Genomic DNA, 15,246 nt, shown 5'->3' with positions numbered 1-15,246 from the left:
AATAAAATATAAAAGGATTTTAAAAAGATCATTTTTTTAAAAAAAGCAAGATAGAAATTGCTAGTAATTTATTATTGTTTTTAGAGTTGGAAGATTGGCAGGAATGCATAACAAAAGTTATAGGAGACCCCTTTTTGGATAATTGAGTATTAGGCAATCATCTCTAAGTTTTCCATGCATGGCAATGGCATTGTGGTTATGTAGGAGAAGAAATACCCATAGAAGATGGTAGACTGAAGCCCTTTAAGTCAGACTGCCATGACTCTGAGAGCTACTTAAGTGGTTCAAGGGGGGAAAGATGGCATGTGAGCATGTGTGTGCATGTGTTCAATATGTGAACCTGTTGGAGGATTTATTTGCCAATTCATTACAGGATTGTCAATCCAGTTTAGCTGAGGTTCTTAGGAGCATTTTGAGATATGTTAAAGAATATATAAAATATGCACACGTTCCTTACTGAAACCCCTCCAGTAAACCAAGAAAATGGTAATTCTTTCAGAGACATGGCAATCAGTAGTCATATTAAGTAAGTCAACATTCATTGAGTGATTGTTGTGGTGAAGTCATCCTTCGGGTTTGTTCACCAGAGACATAATGTTGAGCGTTAAGTGAAAGAGGGGTTTAGATAAATATGCACACTAAGCAAGTAGGCTACTTTAAGTTTTAAGAAAGACACAACATTTTGTATAGCATTTGTTGAGATCATAGATCCCAGATACTTTAATTTTCATATTCCACATGATTAAATTGGCTCCTAGAATAGTCCCTATTATATAGTTTAATAGCAGAGATTTTCCCACTAAATTCCTATTATTTCTCACTATTGCTACATATGTATATAATAATGTGTTACTTTTTGCATGCTTTAGGAAACTAAATTGATCTCCCAGGTGCTATACCTGCTTCCATGTACTGTATAGGAAATGGAGGGAGGAAGATTAGGGTATTATAGGTGGGCAGTAGTAGAGAGAGAGTTGGGAGGAGGGAATCCTGAGCACTGAGGGGCCTAACTGAATTGGGCTGTGTTAGGAGGAGGGGGTGGGTCTGCCCCTCTGTCTGAGAGCATCTGCCCTGCTGTGCCATCTAAGTCAGTTATGAGGCTTTTGGCTCTGCATACATAGATTTGTACATAATAATACTCATTTCTTCCTCTGTTTTGCAAGACTTAAAGATTTCATCAAGATTTCTGCCTTTGCTAATTTCAATTTTTCTCCATGTCAGTTTACAAATGTTTAAATTATGGAAATACCAGAAAATACTCAGAGCACTTCTTCCTCAGAGCAGTGTTGCAGGGAGTGTCACATGTATGGGAAGGATGAATTTAAAAGTATACCATGGTTTGGAGTACATCTTTTATTAATGAGCATTCATCTCATAGTCAGTCTTTCTTTGTCCTTTACATCTGAAAGAGCTATTGTATCCTCTCTAAATTTGGGGGAATGGTGTTTAGTAAAAGGCAGCCATTTTTATTCAAAACTCATGTATCAAATGTATTCTTATATATTAAACCATTGTTATGTAGATAATAATTTAATTCCATTGTTCTTAATGACCAAATTTTGAGTTATTGAACAATTTTTATCTTGGAAAATGTCCAATTGGTTAGAAGGCAGTTATGATAGAATTAGAAATGTCTTTTTGATGAATAATGAAATAAATGAGTGCTTTCTTCTGTACATGCCATGATCTTTAGATTCTTTACACTTGGAATGCTGTGGGATTATAAAAGCAATTTCAGCTGAAATTTAGCAGCTCTAGGTCTGACTGTACATTTTTGTTGGGAAGATTAATTTGAGAGATTGGAAAATGGCTTTAAGTTCTTGCTCATTATGTGAATTTAAGGTAGTTGTTTAACTTTCTATTGCTGTTTCTTTATTTGTGCATTGAGTAGTAGAGTATCTTCTCAATTTACATACAAAAAGGTGGTGAGGAGGCAGAGCCACTGCATGGATGCCCCTACCAAGCCCAGCAGCCCAGGCAGGCCACCAGTGAGTGCAGTGCAGACTTGCACATGCAAGAGAAAGCACCCATCCCCTCCCACCTGGTGCACCAGCTTGGCCAGTCAGTCAGAGCAGCAGATTCACACCAGGATGCCTGCACCTGTGTTGGTGACCCACCAAGCAATAGTGATAGACAAGCCCTATCAGCACAACTTCAGAAAACATAGTTCCATGGCTCTCCCCAATCCCCTGCTAAAGTGGCAGGTGGAATCTGCAACCAGATCCTACCGCTATGCAGCGGCCAAGGTTCACTTCATCAAACACCATGAAAAAATACATTAACACTCCAGATCAGAAGGAAAATTATAAGTCTCCAGAAACCAATCCTGAAGTCACAGAAATTTACAATCTAAATGACAGAGAATTCAAAATACTTATCATAAAGAAACTTGACGAGTTACAAGAAAACTCAGAAAGACAGTTCAGTGAGCTCAGGAATAAAATTAATGAGCAGAAGGAATTTTTTGCAAAAGAGATTGAACCTCTAAAAAAACCAGGGCCAGCCCTGTGGCCAACTAGTTAAGTTTGCATGCTCTGCTTCGGCGGCCCAGGATTTTGCTGGTTCAGATCCTGGCTGTGGATATGTGGATATGTCACTGTTCGTCAAGCCATGCTGAGGCAGCGTCCCACATGGCACAACTAGAAGGACCTACAACCAGAATATACAACTATCTATTGGGGGATTTTAGGGAGAAGAAAAAGGAAAAAAAAAAAAGAAAAGAAGATTGGCAACAGATATTAGCTCAGGTGCCAATCTTAAAAAAAAAACCATAAATATTGGAGATGAAGAACACAATGAATGAAATAAAAAACAATCTAGAAACCTTAAAAAACAGAGCTGACATTATGCAGGACAGAATTAGCAATTTAGAGACAGAAATGTAGAAATGCTTTAGGTGGAGGAGGAGAGAGAACTGAGACTAAAAGAAAAAATGAAGAAATTCTCCAAGAAATATCTGACTCAAGTAGCAAATGCAACATAAGGATTATGGGTATTCAAGAAGGAGAAGAGTGGAAGAAAAGAGCAGAGAGCTTGTTCAAAAAATAATAGCTGAGAACTTCCCAAACCTGGGGAAGGAACTGGACTTACAAGTACATGAAGCTAATAGAACTCCTAATTTCATCAATGTAAAAAGACCTTCTCTGAGGCATAGAGTAGTAAAACTGGCAAAAGTCAATGACAAAGAAAAAATATTAAGGGCAGCAAGCAGAAGAGAATAATCTACAAAGGAACCCCTATCAGGCTTTCAGCAGACTCCTCAGCAAAAACCTTACAGACTAAGAGAGAGTGGAATGATACATTCAAAAATAATGAAAGACAAAGACTTTCAGCCAAGGAAACTCTATCCAAGGAAACTATCCTTCAGATATGATGGAGAAAAAAAAACTTTCCCAAATAAACAAAAGCTGAGGGAGTTCATTGCTACAAGAGCCCCCCTACAAAGATGATCAAGAATGCCCTCATACCTGAAACAGAAGGGAAAAGGTTTACAAAGTCTTGATCAAAGAGATAGACACAATCAAAAAATTGCAGCTCTCTATCAGAACAGGTTAGCAAACACTTTATAACATTAAAGATAAAGGGAAGGAAAGCATCAAAAGTAACTATAAATACTTCATTTTAATCACACACTCACAACACAAAACAATAATTTGTGAGAACAATAACTTAGATGGGGAAGAGGAAAGGGGTGGAACCTGCTTAGACTAATGGAGGTAAGAGGCTGTCAGAAAATGGACTATCTCATCTACAAGATCTTTTATACAAACCTCACAGTAACCACTAAACAAAAAATCAGAGCAGAGCCACAATTCATAAAAAAGAAGAAAATTGAGAAAACCTCCACAGAAAACCACCAAACTGAAGTGACAGAAACACAAAGGAAGAGAAACCATAGAAACCAGAGAAAACAAGAAAAAACAGAAAACAAGAGATAAAATGGCAGTATTAAGCCCTCATATATCAATAATTACTCTAAATGTAAGTGGATCAAATTCTCCAATCAAAAGACACAGAGTGGCTGGATGGATTAAAAAACAAGACCCAACAATATTCTGCCTCCAGGAAACACATCTCTGCTCTAAAGACAAACGCAGGCTCAGAGTAAAGGGATGGAAGACGATACTCCACGCTAATGGCAAGCAAAAGAAAGCAGGTGTTGCCATACTTATATCAGACAAAGCAGACTTCGAGATAAAAAAGACAATGAGAGACAAAGAGGGGCAGTATATGATGATATAAGGAATGTTCCACCAAGAAGACATAATATTTATGAATACATATGCACCTAACGCAGGAGCACCAAAGTACATAAAGCAACTATTAACAGACCTAAAGGGAGAAATTACCAGCAACACAATAATAGTAGGGGACCTCAACAACCCACTTACATCAATGGATAGATCATCCAGACAGAAAGTCAACTAGGAAATAGTGGAATTAAATGAAAAACTAGAACAGATGGACTTAATAGATATATATAAAATATTTCATCCAAAAACAGCAGAATACACATTATTGTCAAGTACACATGGAACATTCTCAAAGATTGACTATATGTTGGGAAACAAGGCAAGCCTCAATAAATTTAAGAAGATTGAAATCATATCAAACGTCTTTTAAGACCACAATGCTATGAAATTAGAAATCAGCTGTAAGAAAAAAAACTGGGAAAGTGACAAATATGTGGATACTAAACACTGTTCTACTGAACAATTTGGATCAATGAAGAAATCAAAGGAGAAGTTAAAAATACCTGGACACAAATGAAAATGCAACATACCAACTCTTATGGGATCCAGCAAAAGTGGTTTTCAGAGGGAAATTCATAGCAAGACAGGCCCACCTCAACAAACAAGAAAAATCTCACATACATAATTTTAAACTACACCTAACAGAACTAGAAAAAGAAGAACAGACAAAGCCCAAAGTCAGCAGAAGGAGGGAAATAATAAAAATTAGAGCAGAAATAAATGAAATAGAGAGTAAAAAAACAGTGGAAAGGATCAGTGAAACTTAAGAGCTGGTTCTTTGAAAAGATAAAAAAAATCGACAAACTCTTAGCCAGACTCACTAAGAAAGAGAGAGAAAAGATTCAGATAAATAAAACTAGAAATGAAAGAGGAGAAATTACAATGGATAACACAGAAATACAAAGGATTATAAGAGAATACTATGAAAAACTGTATGCCTGCAAATTGGATAACCCAGAAGAAATGGATTAATTCTTAGACTCATACAACCTCCTAAAACTGAACCAAGAAGAAACCGAGAGTCTGAATAGACCAATCACAAGTAAAGAGATTGAAACATAATCAAAAACCTCCCCCAAAACCACATTCCAGGAATAGATGGCTTCTCTGGAGAATTCTACCAAACATTTAAAGAGGATTTAATACGTCTCCTTCTCGACATATTACAAAAAAATTGAAGAAGATGGAATGCTTCCTAACTCATTCTGAGGCCAACATCACCCCGATACCAATACCAGACAAGGACAACACAAAGAAAACTATAGGCCAATATTGCTGATGAACATAGATGCAAAAATGCTCAACAAAATATTGGCAAAACAAATACAACAATACATTAAAAGGATCATACATCATGATCAAGTGAGATTTATACCAGGGACACAGGGATGGTTCAGCATCTGCAAATCAATCAGTGTGATGCACCACATTAACAAAATGAGGAATAAAAATCACATGATTATCTCAATAGATGGAGAGAAAGCATTTGACAAGATCCAACATCCATTTATGATAAAACTCTCCATAAAATGGGTATAGAAGGAAAGTACCATAACATAAAGGCCGTATATGACAAACCCATAGCTGATACCAACCCTGATATCAGTTTCCCTACATTAAACCCAGCATCTATGGGGTTAAAACCAAAACACTCATTCCCTGCTTACTCCCTGGCTTCCTAGCTCCAGAATCCACTATCCTCCATGGAGACAGACTGCCAAGGACAAGCACCTGGATTCATTATCTGCTCCCCACAAAGAGATACAGGCTGGTGGGAAAGCTGCTGACCAGCAAGGTCATAGGCTCCCTCTTCTCTGCAAGTAGTCTCAAGGCCAAAGACAGACTGGTGGGAAGGCTCCGACCAGAAAGGCCATATGCTCCCCCTCCACCACCTAAAACCCCAAATAAAAACCCTTCCTTTTAGCTTTTCGGGGAGTTTGGGATTTCAGCATTAGCTGCCCTCTCTCCTTGCCCAGCACTGTGCAATAGTAAAATTCCTATTTTTTTCCACTACACCCAGTGTCAGAGATTGGCTTGCTGCGCAGTGGGTGAGTGAACTCACTTCAGGTTCGATGTCACAGCCAACATCATACTCACAGTGAAAACTGAAAGCCATCCTTCTGAGAACAGGAACAAGACAAAGGTGTCCACTCTCGCCACTCTTATTCAACATAGTACTGGAGGTTTGGCCAGAGCAATTAGGCAAGAAAAAGAAAGAAATGGTGTCCAAATTGTAAAGGAAGAAGTGAAACTCTCCCTGTTTGCAGATGACATGATTTTACATGTAGAAAACCCTAAAGAATCCATCAGAAAACTATTAGAAATGATCAACAATTACAGCAACGTTGCAGGGTACAAAATCAACTTACAAAAATCTGTTGCATTTCTATACTCTACTAAGGAACTAGCAGAAAGGGAACTCAGGAATACAGTCCCATTTACAATTGTAACAAAAGAATAAAACGATCTAGGAAGAAATTTAACCAAGGAGGTGAAAGATCTATACACTGAAAACTGTAAGACATTATTGAAAGAAATCGAAGATGACATAAAAAAATGGAAAGGGGCTGGCCCTGTGGCTGAGTGGTTAAGTTCACGTGCTCCGCTGCGGTGGCCCAGGGTTTCGCCAGTTCGAATCCTGGATGCAGACATGGCACGGCTCGTCAGGCCATGCTGAAGTGGCATCCCACATGCCACAACTGGAAGGACCCACAACTGAAAATACACAAGTATGTACCTGGGGGCTTTGGGGAGAAAAAGGAAAAATAAAATCTTTAAAAAGAAAAAAAGGAAAGAGATCCCATGCACATGGATTGGAAGAATAAATACAGTTAAAATGTCCATACTACCTAAAGCAATCTACAGATTCAATGCAATCCCAATCAGAATCCCAATGACATTCTTTACAGAAATAGAACAAAGAATCCTAAAATTTATATGAACAACAAAAGACCTCAAATAGTCAAAGCAATCTGAGAAAAAAGAACAAAACTGGAGGCATCACAAACCCTGACTTCAAAATATACCACAAAGCTGTAGTAATCAAAACAGCACGGTACTGGCACAAAAATAGATACACAGATCAATGGAACAGAATTGAAAACCCAGAAATAAAACCACACATCTATGGACAGTTAATCGTCAACAAAGGAGCCAAGAACATACAATGGAGAAAAGAAAGTCTCCTCAATAAATGGTGTTGGGAAAGCTGGACGGCCACATGCAGAAGAATGAAAGTAGACCATTATCTTTTGCCATACACAAAAATTAACTCAAAATGGATTAAAGACTTGAATGTAAGACCTGAAACCATAAAACTCCTAGAAGAAAATATAAGCAGTACACTCTTTGACATCAGTCTTAGAGGCATCTTTTCGAATACCATGTCCGCTCAGGCAAGGGCAACAAAAGAGAAAATTAACACATGGGACTACATCACACTAAAGAGTTTCTGCAAGGCAAAGGAAACCAGGAACAAAATGAAAAGACAACCCACCAACTGGGAGAAAATATTTTCAAGTCATATATCCAACAAGGGGTTAATCTCCAGAATATATAAAGAACTCACACAACTGAACAGCAAAAAACTTGATCAAAAAATGGGCAGAGGATATGAACAGACATTTTTCCAAAGAAGATATACAGATGACCAACAGTTACATGTAAAGATGTTCAACATCACTAGTCATTAGGCAAATGCAAATCAAAACTACAACGAGATATCACCTTACACTGGTCAGAATGGCTATAATTACCAAGACAAAAAATAATAAATGTTGGAGGGGATGTGGAAAAAAGGGAACCCTCATACATTGCTGGTGGGAATGCAAACTCGTGCAGCCACTATGGAAAACAGTATGGAGATTTCTCAAAAAATTAAAAATAGAAATGCCATATGATCCAGCTTTCCCACTACTGGGTATTTATCCAAAGAACTTGAAATCAACAATACGAAGAGACCTATTCACCTCTGTGTTCACTGCAGCGTTATTCACAATAGCCAAGATGTGGAAGCAACCCAAGCGCCCATCATGTGATCATTGGATAAAGAAGATGTGTGTGTGTATATATATATATATATATATATATACACAATGGAATACTACTCAGCCATAAAAAAAGACAAAATCATCCCATTTGCAACAACATGGTTGGACCTTTAGGGTATTATGGTAAGTGAAATAAGCCAGAAAGAGAAAGACAACCACTATGATTTCACTCATCTGTAGAAGATAAACTCATGCACAGAGAGAACAGATTAGTGGTTACAGAGGGGAAGGGCTTGGGGGTGGGTAAAAGGGTTAAAGGGGCACATAAAGGGGATAAAAATTAGACTATTGGTGGTAAGCACAATGCAGTCTATACAGAAGCTGATAAATAATAACGTATACCTGAAATTTCACAATGTTATAAACCATTATGATCTCAATAAAATAATTTTTTAAAAATATGATGAAGATTAAGATAATGGAAAACTCTTTTATGAATGAATGACTTATTTTGTGCAGATACAAGATCGTCACTGTTAGCACCAGAGGACCCTGCATCAGTGCTCCCCTAGCGCCTAGGAGCCCTGGATTCAGCTTGGAAGTGTGATCAGTTGGCTCTGTGGTCTCTAGTATTAGATGGAGGTTGGGGGTGACAGCATGACAGAAATCCACAGCCCAGGGAACTTAAAAAGTGTTGACATCTCTCAACAAATCTTTTGGATTTATTGTTATAGCTTTTTCTCTTTCTAAGAATATCAGGGATTTTTTTTTTTCCCCTTCTCAGAGCTAATGAAATGATTACCAAATAATAAAATGGTGAAACAGTACATGTTTTTGGAAGATGAAATCAAGTGTAGTCCCTCATTGGTTTGTAGATTTTGTCATCAGCCCTGCAGAAATTTTTTTCATACCTTTCTCCTCACATCCCCATTCCTCAATTAAAGAAAACTAAAGTGCATGTGTTTTATTTATGGGGACACACACTTTTTATTTCTAATAAGATCATCATTTTTTACTCTTACAGCTTTCCAGGATATCTCCAATTGGCTAATAGTTTGTGAACAAATTCTTAAAACACAATTATTTTAATTCTTTCATTCTTAAAATTTATGTGCAACACATTCCTTTTGTCTTGTGTAAAGCCAGGGAAAGATGGCTGTAGGTATGCACCTGTAGGACCCTGGGTGAGAACGGGAACATAGGTGTGCCCCTGCAACAGGTGGGACTAAGTGAGAGTGTGCTTTTGTAGGTGTGCACCTGCAGTAGATGGGACCCTTGGTGAGAATGTGCTTTTCCACAGGTCTCAGCCACCTTTGCAGCCAGTCTGGTCAGCAGCCCGGCCATTGGAGCATACCTCTCAGCCAGTTATGGAGACAACCTCGTTGTGCTAGTGGCCACAGTGGTCGCTCTTCTGGACATCTGCTTTATCTTATTGGCTGTTCCAGAGTCTTTGCCGGAGAAAATGAGACCGCTCTCTTGGGGAGCTCAGATTTCTTGGAAACAAGCAGACCCTTTTGCGGTAAATAAAAACAAAACACTTACTTTCCTAAATATCTTTCTAAGCCGTGCAAACAAAAGAACACTTCAAGCATCCCAGCAGTTGTTGATCCATTTCTTTCTCCAGTAAAAATAGAAAAAATTTAATTGCAAGTGAGAGACTGAGGTAGTCTGTGTACCAAGAAATATACAGAATTGATACTTCTTAAGTCAAGCATGTGGTTATCATAAGGGAAAAGAGAAACATGTCCAGTTAATCCCTGATAAAGGGTTTGAGAAGGAAGTTGGGTTGTTTTTGTTTTCTTTTTGCATGGTTGTTTTCATCCTTTTTCTTTGACAAAATAAATGAAAGTGGCTGTTTGAAGTGACTGTTTTCATTTACTTAAATTCAGAAAGGATAAATGTATTTGGTCTGACTAAAGTAGTTATTTTCTAAATTCTTAGTGTACATCCACTTTGACCAGAGGCTTTGAACTTATATTTTTACAGATTGCATGGATTGTTTTCTATAATTTATTTTTTTGCATGAGGAGGATCCCATTAACAGCTAGAAAAAGTACTGAGAAGAAGAATCTTCTCTCCCCTTCTCCCACCTTATCTGGTTTGCACTTGTTCCTAAGAAAATTTGTACGGGAAAAAATAATCAGAGATTTGATTTTTGCTTTTTCCCCCCAAGTCTACCTTTTAGGAAAAATACATATAATAGGAAAACTAACTTAGAAATTCTTTTCTAAAAAGCCCCCCCAGGGCATGACCTGGGGGCCCTGCCCATTCTGTTGGTGCATGATGTCAGACATCTAGAAGGAGGTGCTTGGAGAAGGAAACCAGGTGTGAACCCAGCAGTGGGTGAGACAGGGAAACTCCTCTGTGATGGGAACTGGGAACGACTGTGGCTTCCTTTTCAGGGCTGTTGTGAGGGTTACAGTGATTATATGTAAATTAACTAGTCTACAAGGTGTGGACTAATGTAGCAAGGTCTCAGTAGACAGCTGCTTTTGCTGTTAGTTAAAATAAGGTTACAGTTATGGTGACTAGAATGCTCTGCAGCACTCTCTACTCCTTAGAAATGATGCACTTTTTGGTCTCCTCAATGATCCTGTATAGAAAGGAATGTAAGAAAGAATTTTGGACAAAATTATAACATTTAAAAAGTTACTAGTCAGAGAATCTTGTTACTGACCCCATGGCTGGGACCTACTTATTTGTCTACCAGTTTTACAGCCAAGTTGAATATTAACGTTGTAAAGAATAGAGTGAATTTGCGTGTAATGAAAACCCCATACTGTTTATGGCTTTAAAGGAGTTATATTATGAATGAAAGAGAGAGATGAGATATTCTTAAAAGGTATCTGGAGCAGTGTTTTTCAGGATCTGTTCATAGGCTGTTTCAGGATGTGAACCAGTATTATTAACAGAGATGAGCAAGTGTTTTTTTTTTTTAAAAAAAAAAAAGCCTGTAATATTTGAAATACATACCTCTGAAATTAGAACTTCCATAGACAGATGAAAATAGATTTAATATTAAGGTTCACGTCCTTTTATCCATTCAATTTTTGTTATCCACCTTAATACATCAAAACAGTGAAGCCAATGTCCCAGAATAGCAGTGACATTAGTGTGTATTTGCTTTTTATGTGTTTCTCATTCTGCTTATTCCTAGTCACTGAAGAAAGTTGGGAAAGATTCTACCGTCTTACTAATCTGCATCACTGTGTTTCTTTCATATCTTCCTGAAGCTGGACAGTATTCAAGTTTTTTTCTCTATCTCAGGCAGGTGAGTAGTAGATGCCTAGTAGCTTTTGAACAAGAGGAAAATCAAAGGTTGGGAGAAAACAGTGTAGAGAAAAAAGGTGTATATTTGCTTCTGGTTGCAAATGTAGGTGCTGACATACAGTTAGTAGTCAGGAAACCTTTAATTCAGTGATGCTTTAAAATTTAGTACGATGTTTACTGTGGAAAAAATATACAGAATGAGAATTAGCAGAAACAGGATTTATCATAATATTTTAAATCTTTAATAATATCCATTAAATTTCACAGAGAGGTAAAGTTTATTTCAGAAATGCCCTGCCCTGAGTCTGAACACAGCCAGCCTGCTAAGCCATCTTTGGTAGGCCAGAGCTCAACACCACTGTAAACTTTAAGGTGGCTCGCAAACAATAATCAAGATAATCTTTTCTCTCCTCTGATTTTTTCTCTCTTTAAAAATTTACACTTTACTTTGTCCCCCAAAAGGCAATTGACTTAAGGCAATTAAAAGAAAGTTCCTTTTTCCGACTGTTGTTTCAGGTCTCTGGATTGCTGAGACCTGAGTTGCCTTCCATTGCAATCCTGCCTTGGTCTTTTACTGATTTCACTGGAAGTCCTTCTCCTAATGGTTTACTCCACTTTGGAAGGGCAAGCCTCCTCCCAAGATAAATTTCTGTATTTCTGGAGATATTTTTAAATAAACTTGTTAAACTTGCCATCCTTAGAGTTGTCCTAAAAGTATAAGACTGTAATATTTTATATGGTGGCATAGAAGTAAAACATTTTTTCAAGCAGCTCTATTTTGGTTTGGCTCATTTTGGGTGGGTGGATGCTGGAGATTTAAAGGGAAGCGTGGTGAGGTAGTGTATTTAATGTAGAAAATTATATATGCATTTATAATTAAATATGCATTTAATGTAGAAAATAATATAGGAAAAATAAGAAAACTCAAGGAAGAAAGTGAAAAATCTTATCCCTTTGCATGGATGATAAACAACTGAATATTTTCCCTTTTTACCCTTTTTTCTATACGTATACTTATGCCACCACCACCAATTATGAAAAATCAGAAGCATTCTGTTATTTTCTATTTGTGCTCACTTTTAAGAGAGGTTAACACACACATTTTAGTTAAAATTGCATTTGATATTTGTAAATTATATATATGGTGAGGAACTTGTGTCCAGTATATATAGAGAGAACTCTTATAATTCAACAGCAAGAAGACAACCCAAGTGAAAAAATAGGCAGAGGATTTTGAATAGATAATTTCTCCAAGGAAGATATACAATGGCCAATAAGCACATGAAAAGATGCTTAACATCATTAGCCATCAAGGAAATGCAACTCAAAACAATGAGAGACCACTTCCCACCTGCTCAGGTGCCTGTAATCAAAAAGACAAGGATATAGAGAAATGGGAGTCCCTCATACGTCCCTGCGGGAATGTAAAATGGTGTAGCCACTGTGGAAAAGAGTCTGGCAGTTCTTCAAGGTGTTCAGCATAGTGTTCCCAGCAGATCTATTCTTAGGTATATAGCCAAGAAAAATGAAAACATGTCTACACAGAAACTTTTACCCAAATTATTATTTATTATAGCCAAAAAGTAGAGACTGCCCAGATTTCTATCAACTGATGAAATGGATCAATAAATGTGGTATAGCCATACAGTGGAATGTTATTATTTAGCAATAAAAAGCAGTGAAGCACTGATGCATCCTACAACATGGGTGAACTTTGGAAACATTATGCTAAGGGAAAGAAGTTAGGATCATATATTGTATGATTCCCTTTATATGAAATGCTTGGAATAAACAAATCCATAGAGAGGGGAAGTAGATGACTGGCTGAACAGAGGGGTAGGTGGGGGAATGGGACTCCTAATAAGGTCCATGTTTCTTTGAGGAGTGATGAGATCTTCTAAAATGGATTGTGGTGGTGGTTACCCAACACTTTGAATATACTAACCATTGGATTGTACACTTAAAATGATGAATTGTATGATATTTAAATTCTATCTCAATAAAACTATTTAAAATACATACATACATAGATATATGTGTGTGTGTATATATTTACAAATATAGGCTGAGAAATAATTCCTAAAGCTACATTTTCAGGTTCTAATTTTTTTTAAAAAATTGCATTTGATTAGAAAGTAATAGAACATTGTTAATGTCAGCAGCACTGATTTGGGAACCAGAGGTTAAGCTCTAGTTCTTTTATTAGCTAGTTGTGTGACTTGAAGCAAGACAGTCATTTATGAAATGAGAAGAATGTATACAGTAATTTTTAAGTCCTTTTTCTGAATTTTATAGAAGTTCAATAGAGGTCAAAATAATTTAACTTTTTAAAAACTTGATATTTAAAACTTAAAAGTTTTAGGCATTTCAGAGCTGCTGTTAAGGTTAAAAGGCTTAGAAATCATTGCCAGCTAACTTGGGCTGATCATTAGAGTCACCATGGAAGCTTTTTAAAACATACCTGTGCCTGGGTCCAGAGAGTCTGCTTTAATTGGTCTCAACTGGATTCTAGCATCTCATTGCTCCCCTCTTCTCTCTCCCCTTTCCCCACCTTCTCCGTTGTCCACATGATTTTAATGTGCAGCCAAAGTTGAGAGCTACTGACTTTGCTAGTAATCAAATTCTGTATTGGCAGTCTCAAAAGTCAAATCATTTTCTTCATGTTCTCTCTAATACTTGATAATGTTATATTTGTGTATTGATGAGTTGGGGATGCAGAGGGATAGGAAATAATAGGTAGACCTATAATAGAAAATATTACCTTAAAAGTTAAATTAAGTTGTACCTGCTTGTAATGATTTCTTATATCATGTTTAGATATAAATTACTGGTTAAATGGGTTCAGCTTTCAGCACTGCCTTAATTTGCTGTTGTCAAGGTTTTATGAACTCAGCTATTTTATCCTATGGCTTTAATAGAACATAACACATATTATATTTATAATATCTGTATTACGAAAGAGTTTTCTTTCCGTTTCCACAGGTCATAGGTTTTGGATCTGTTAAAATTGCAGCATTCATAGCTATGGTAGGAATTCTGTCTATTGTGGCTCAGGTGAGTGTCGTTTTACCCATTCCCTGTTTTTTTAACACTTGTTCTGAAATAACTGTAGATTCACTGGAAGCTGCAAAGAATGTTCATGGAGGTTCCCAGCACCCCCACCTCAGCCCCCCTCCTCCCCTGCCATGGTAACATCTCAAACAATATCAGACCCAGTAAACTAACTTGCATATGGTCCATAGAACCATTCCATTTTGAATAGAATGTTGAGGTTGTGATTTAGGAGGACTTTAGTACAACCTTTCAGTACTTTTTAGAATACTTGTTGTTACCTCTACTGGGTCAATCAGCAAATAAAAATTTGCTTTTACAGCTACCAACCACAATCTGACTCTAGATAGTACAAAATTAACTTAACCTGGAGAATATTTCCATATTATTTTAATGTTGAAAAGTAAGTAGAAGTGAAAAGCAGAAATGAAAATCAGTAACTGTTTCAACCCCTGCTATCGCCAGGACTGAAGAAATGTGGAAAATCAGTGCATTAGAATATATGTGTTGAGTAAAGAGCATTAAACATTTCCCCATCTGTTACAGTTGTATGTCGCTTAATGATGGGAATACAGTCTGAGAAATGCATTGTTAGGCAACTTTGTCATGCGAACATCATAGAATGTACTTAAACAAACCTAGATGGTATAGCCTACTACAGCATACCTAGATGGTATAGCCTA

General features: G+C 37.1%; 1 protein-coding gene across 1 annotated transcript in view; it reads left to right on the top strand.

Moving 5' to 3' along the window:
* LOC124233893 (hippocampus abundant transcript-like protein 1) overlaps positions 1-15,246 on the top strand; it is a 56,922-nt gene that overhangs the window by 34,602 nt on the left and 7,074 nt on the right. Inside the window, exons 6-8 of the mRNA XM_046651168.1 lie at positions 9,543-9,761; positions 11,400-11,513; positions 14,495-14,566. Coding sequence (XP_046507124.1) covers positions 9,543-9,761; positions 11,400-11,513; positions 14,495-14,566 — 405 coding nt within the window. The remainder of the gene's footprint in view (positions 1-9,542; positions 9,762-11,399; positions 11,514-14,494; positions 14,567-15,246) is intronic.

The sequence above is a fragment of the Equus quagga genome, unplaced genomic scaffold (genome assembly GCF_021613505.1).
Source record: "Equus quagga isolate Etosha38 unplaced genomic scaffold, UCLA_HA_Equagga_1.0 270_RagTag, whole genome shotgun sequence".
Classification (NCBI taxonomy): domain Eukaryota; kingdom Metazoa; phylum Chordata; class Mammalia; order Perissodactyla; family Equidae; genus Equus; species Equus quagga.
This window is presented reverse-complemented; position numbering and strand designations above follow the sequence as displayed.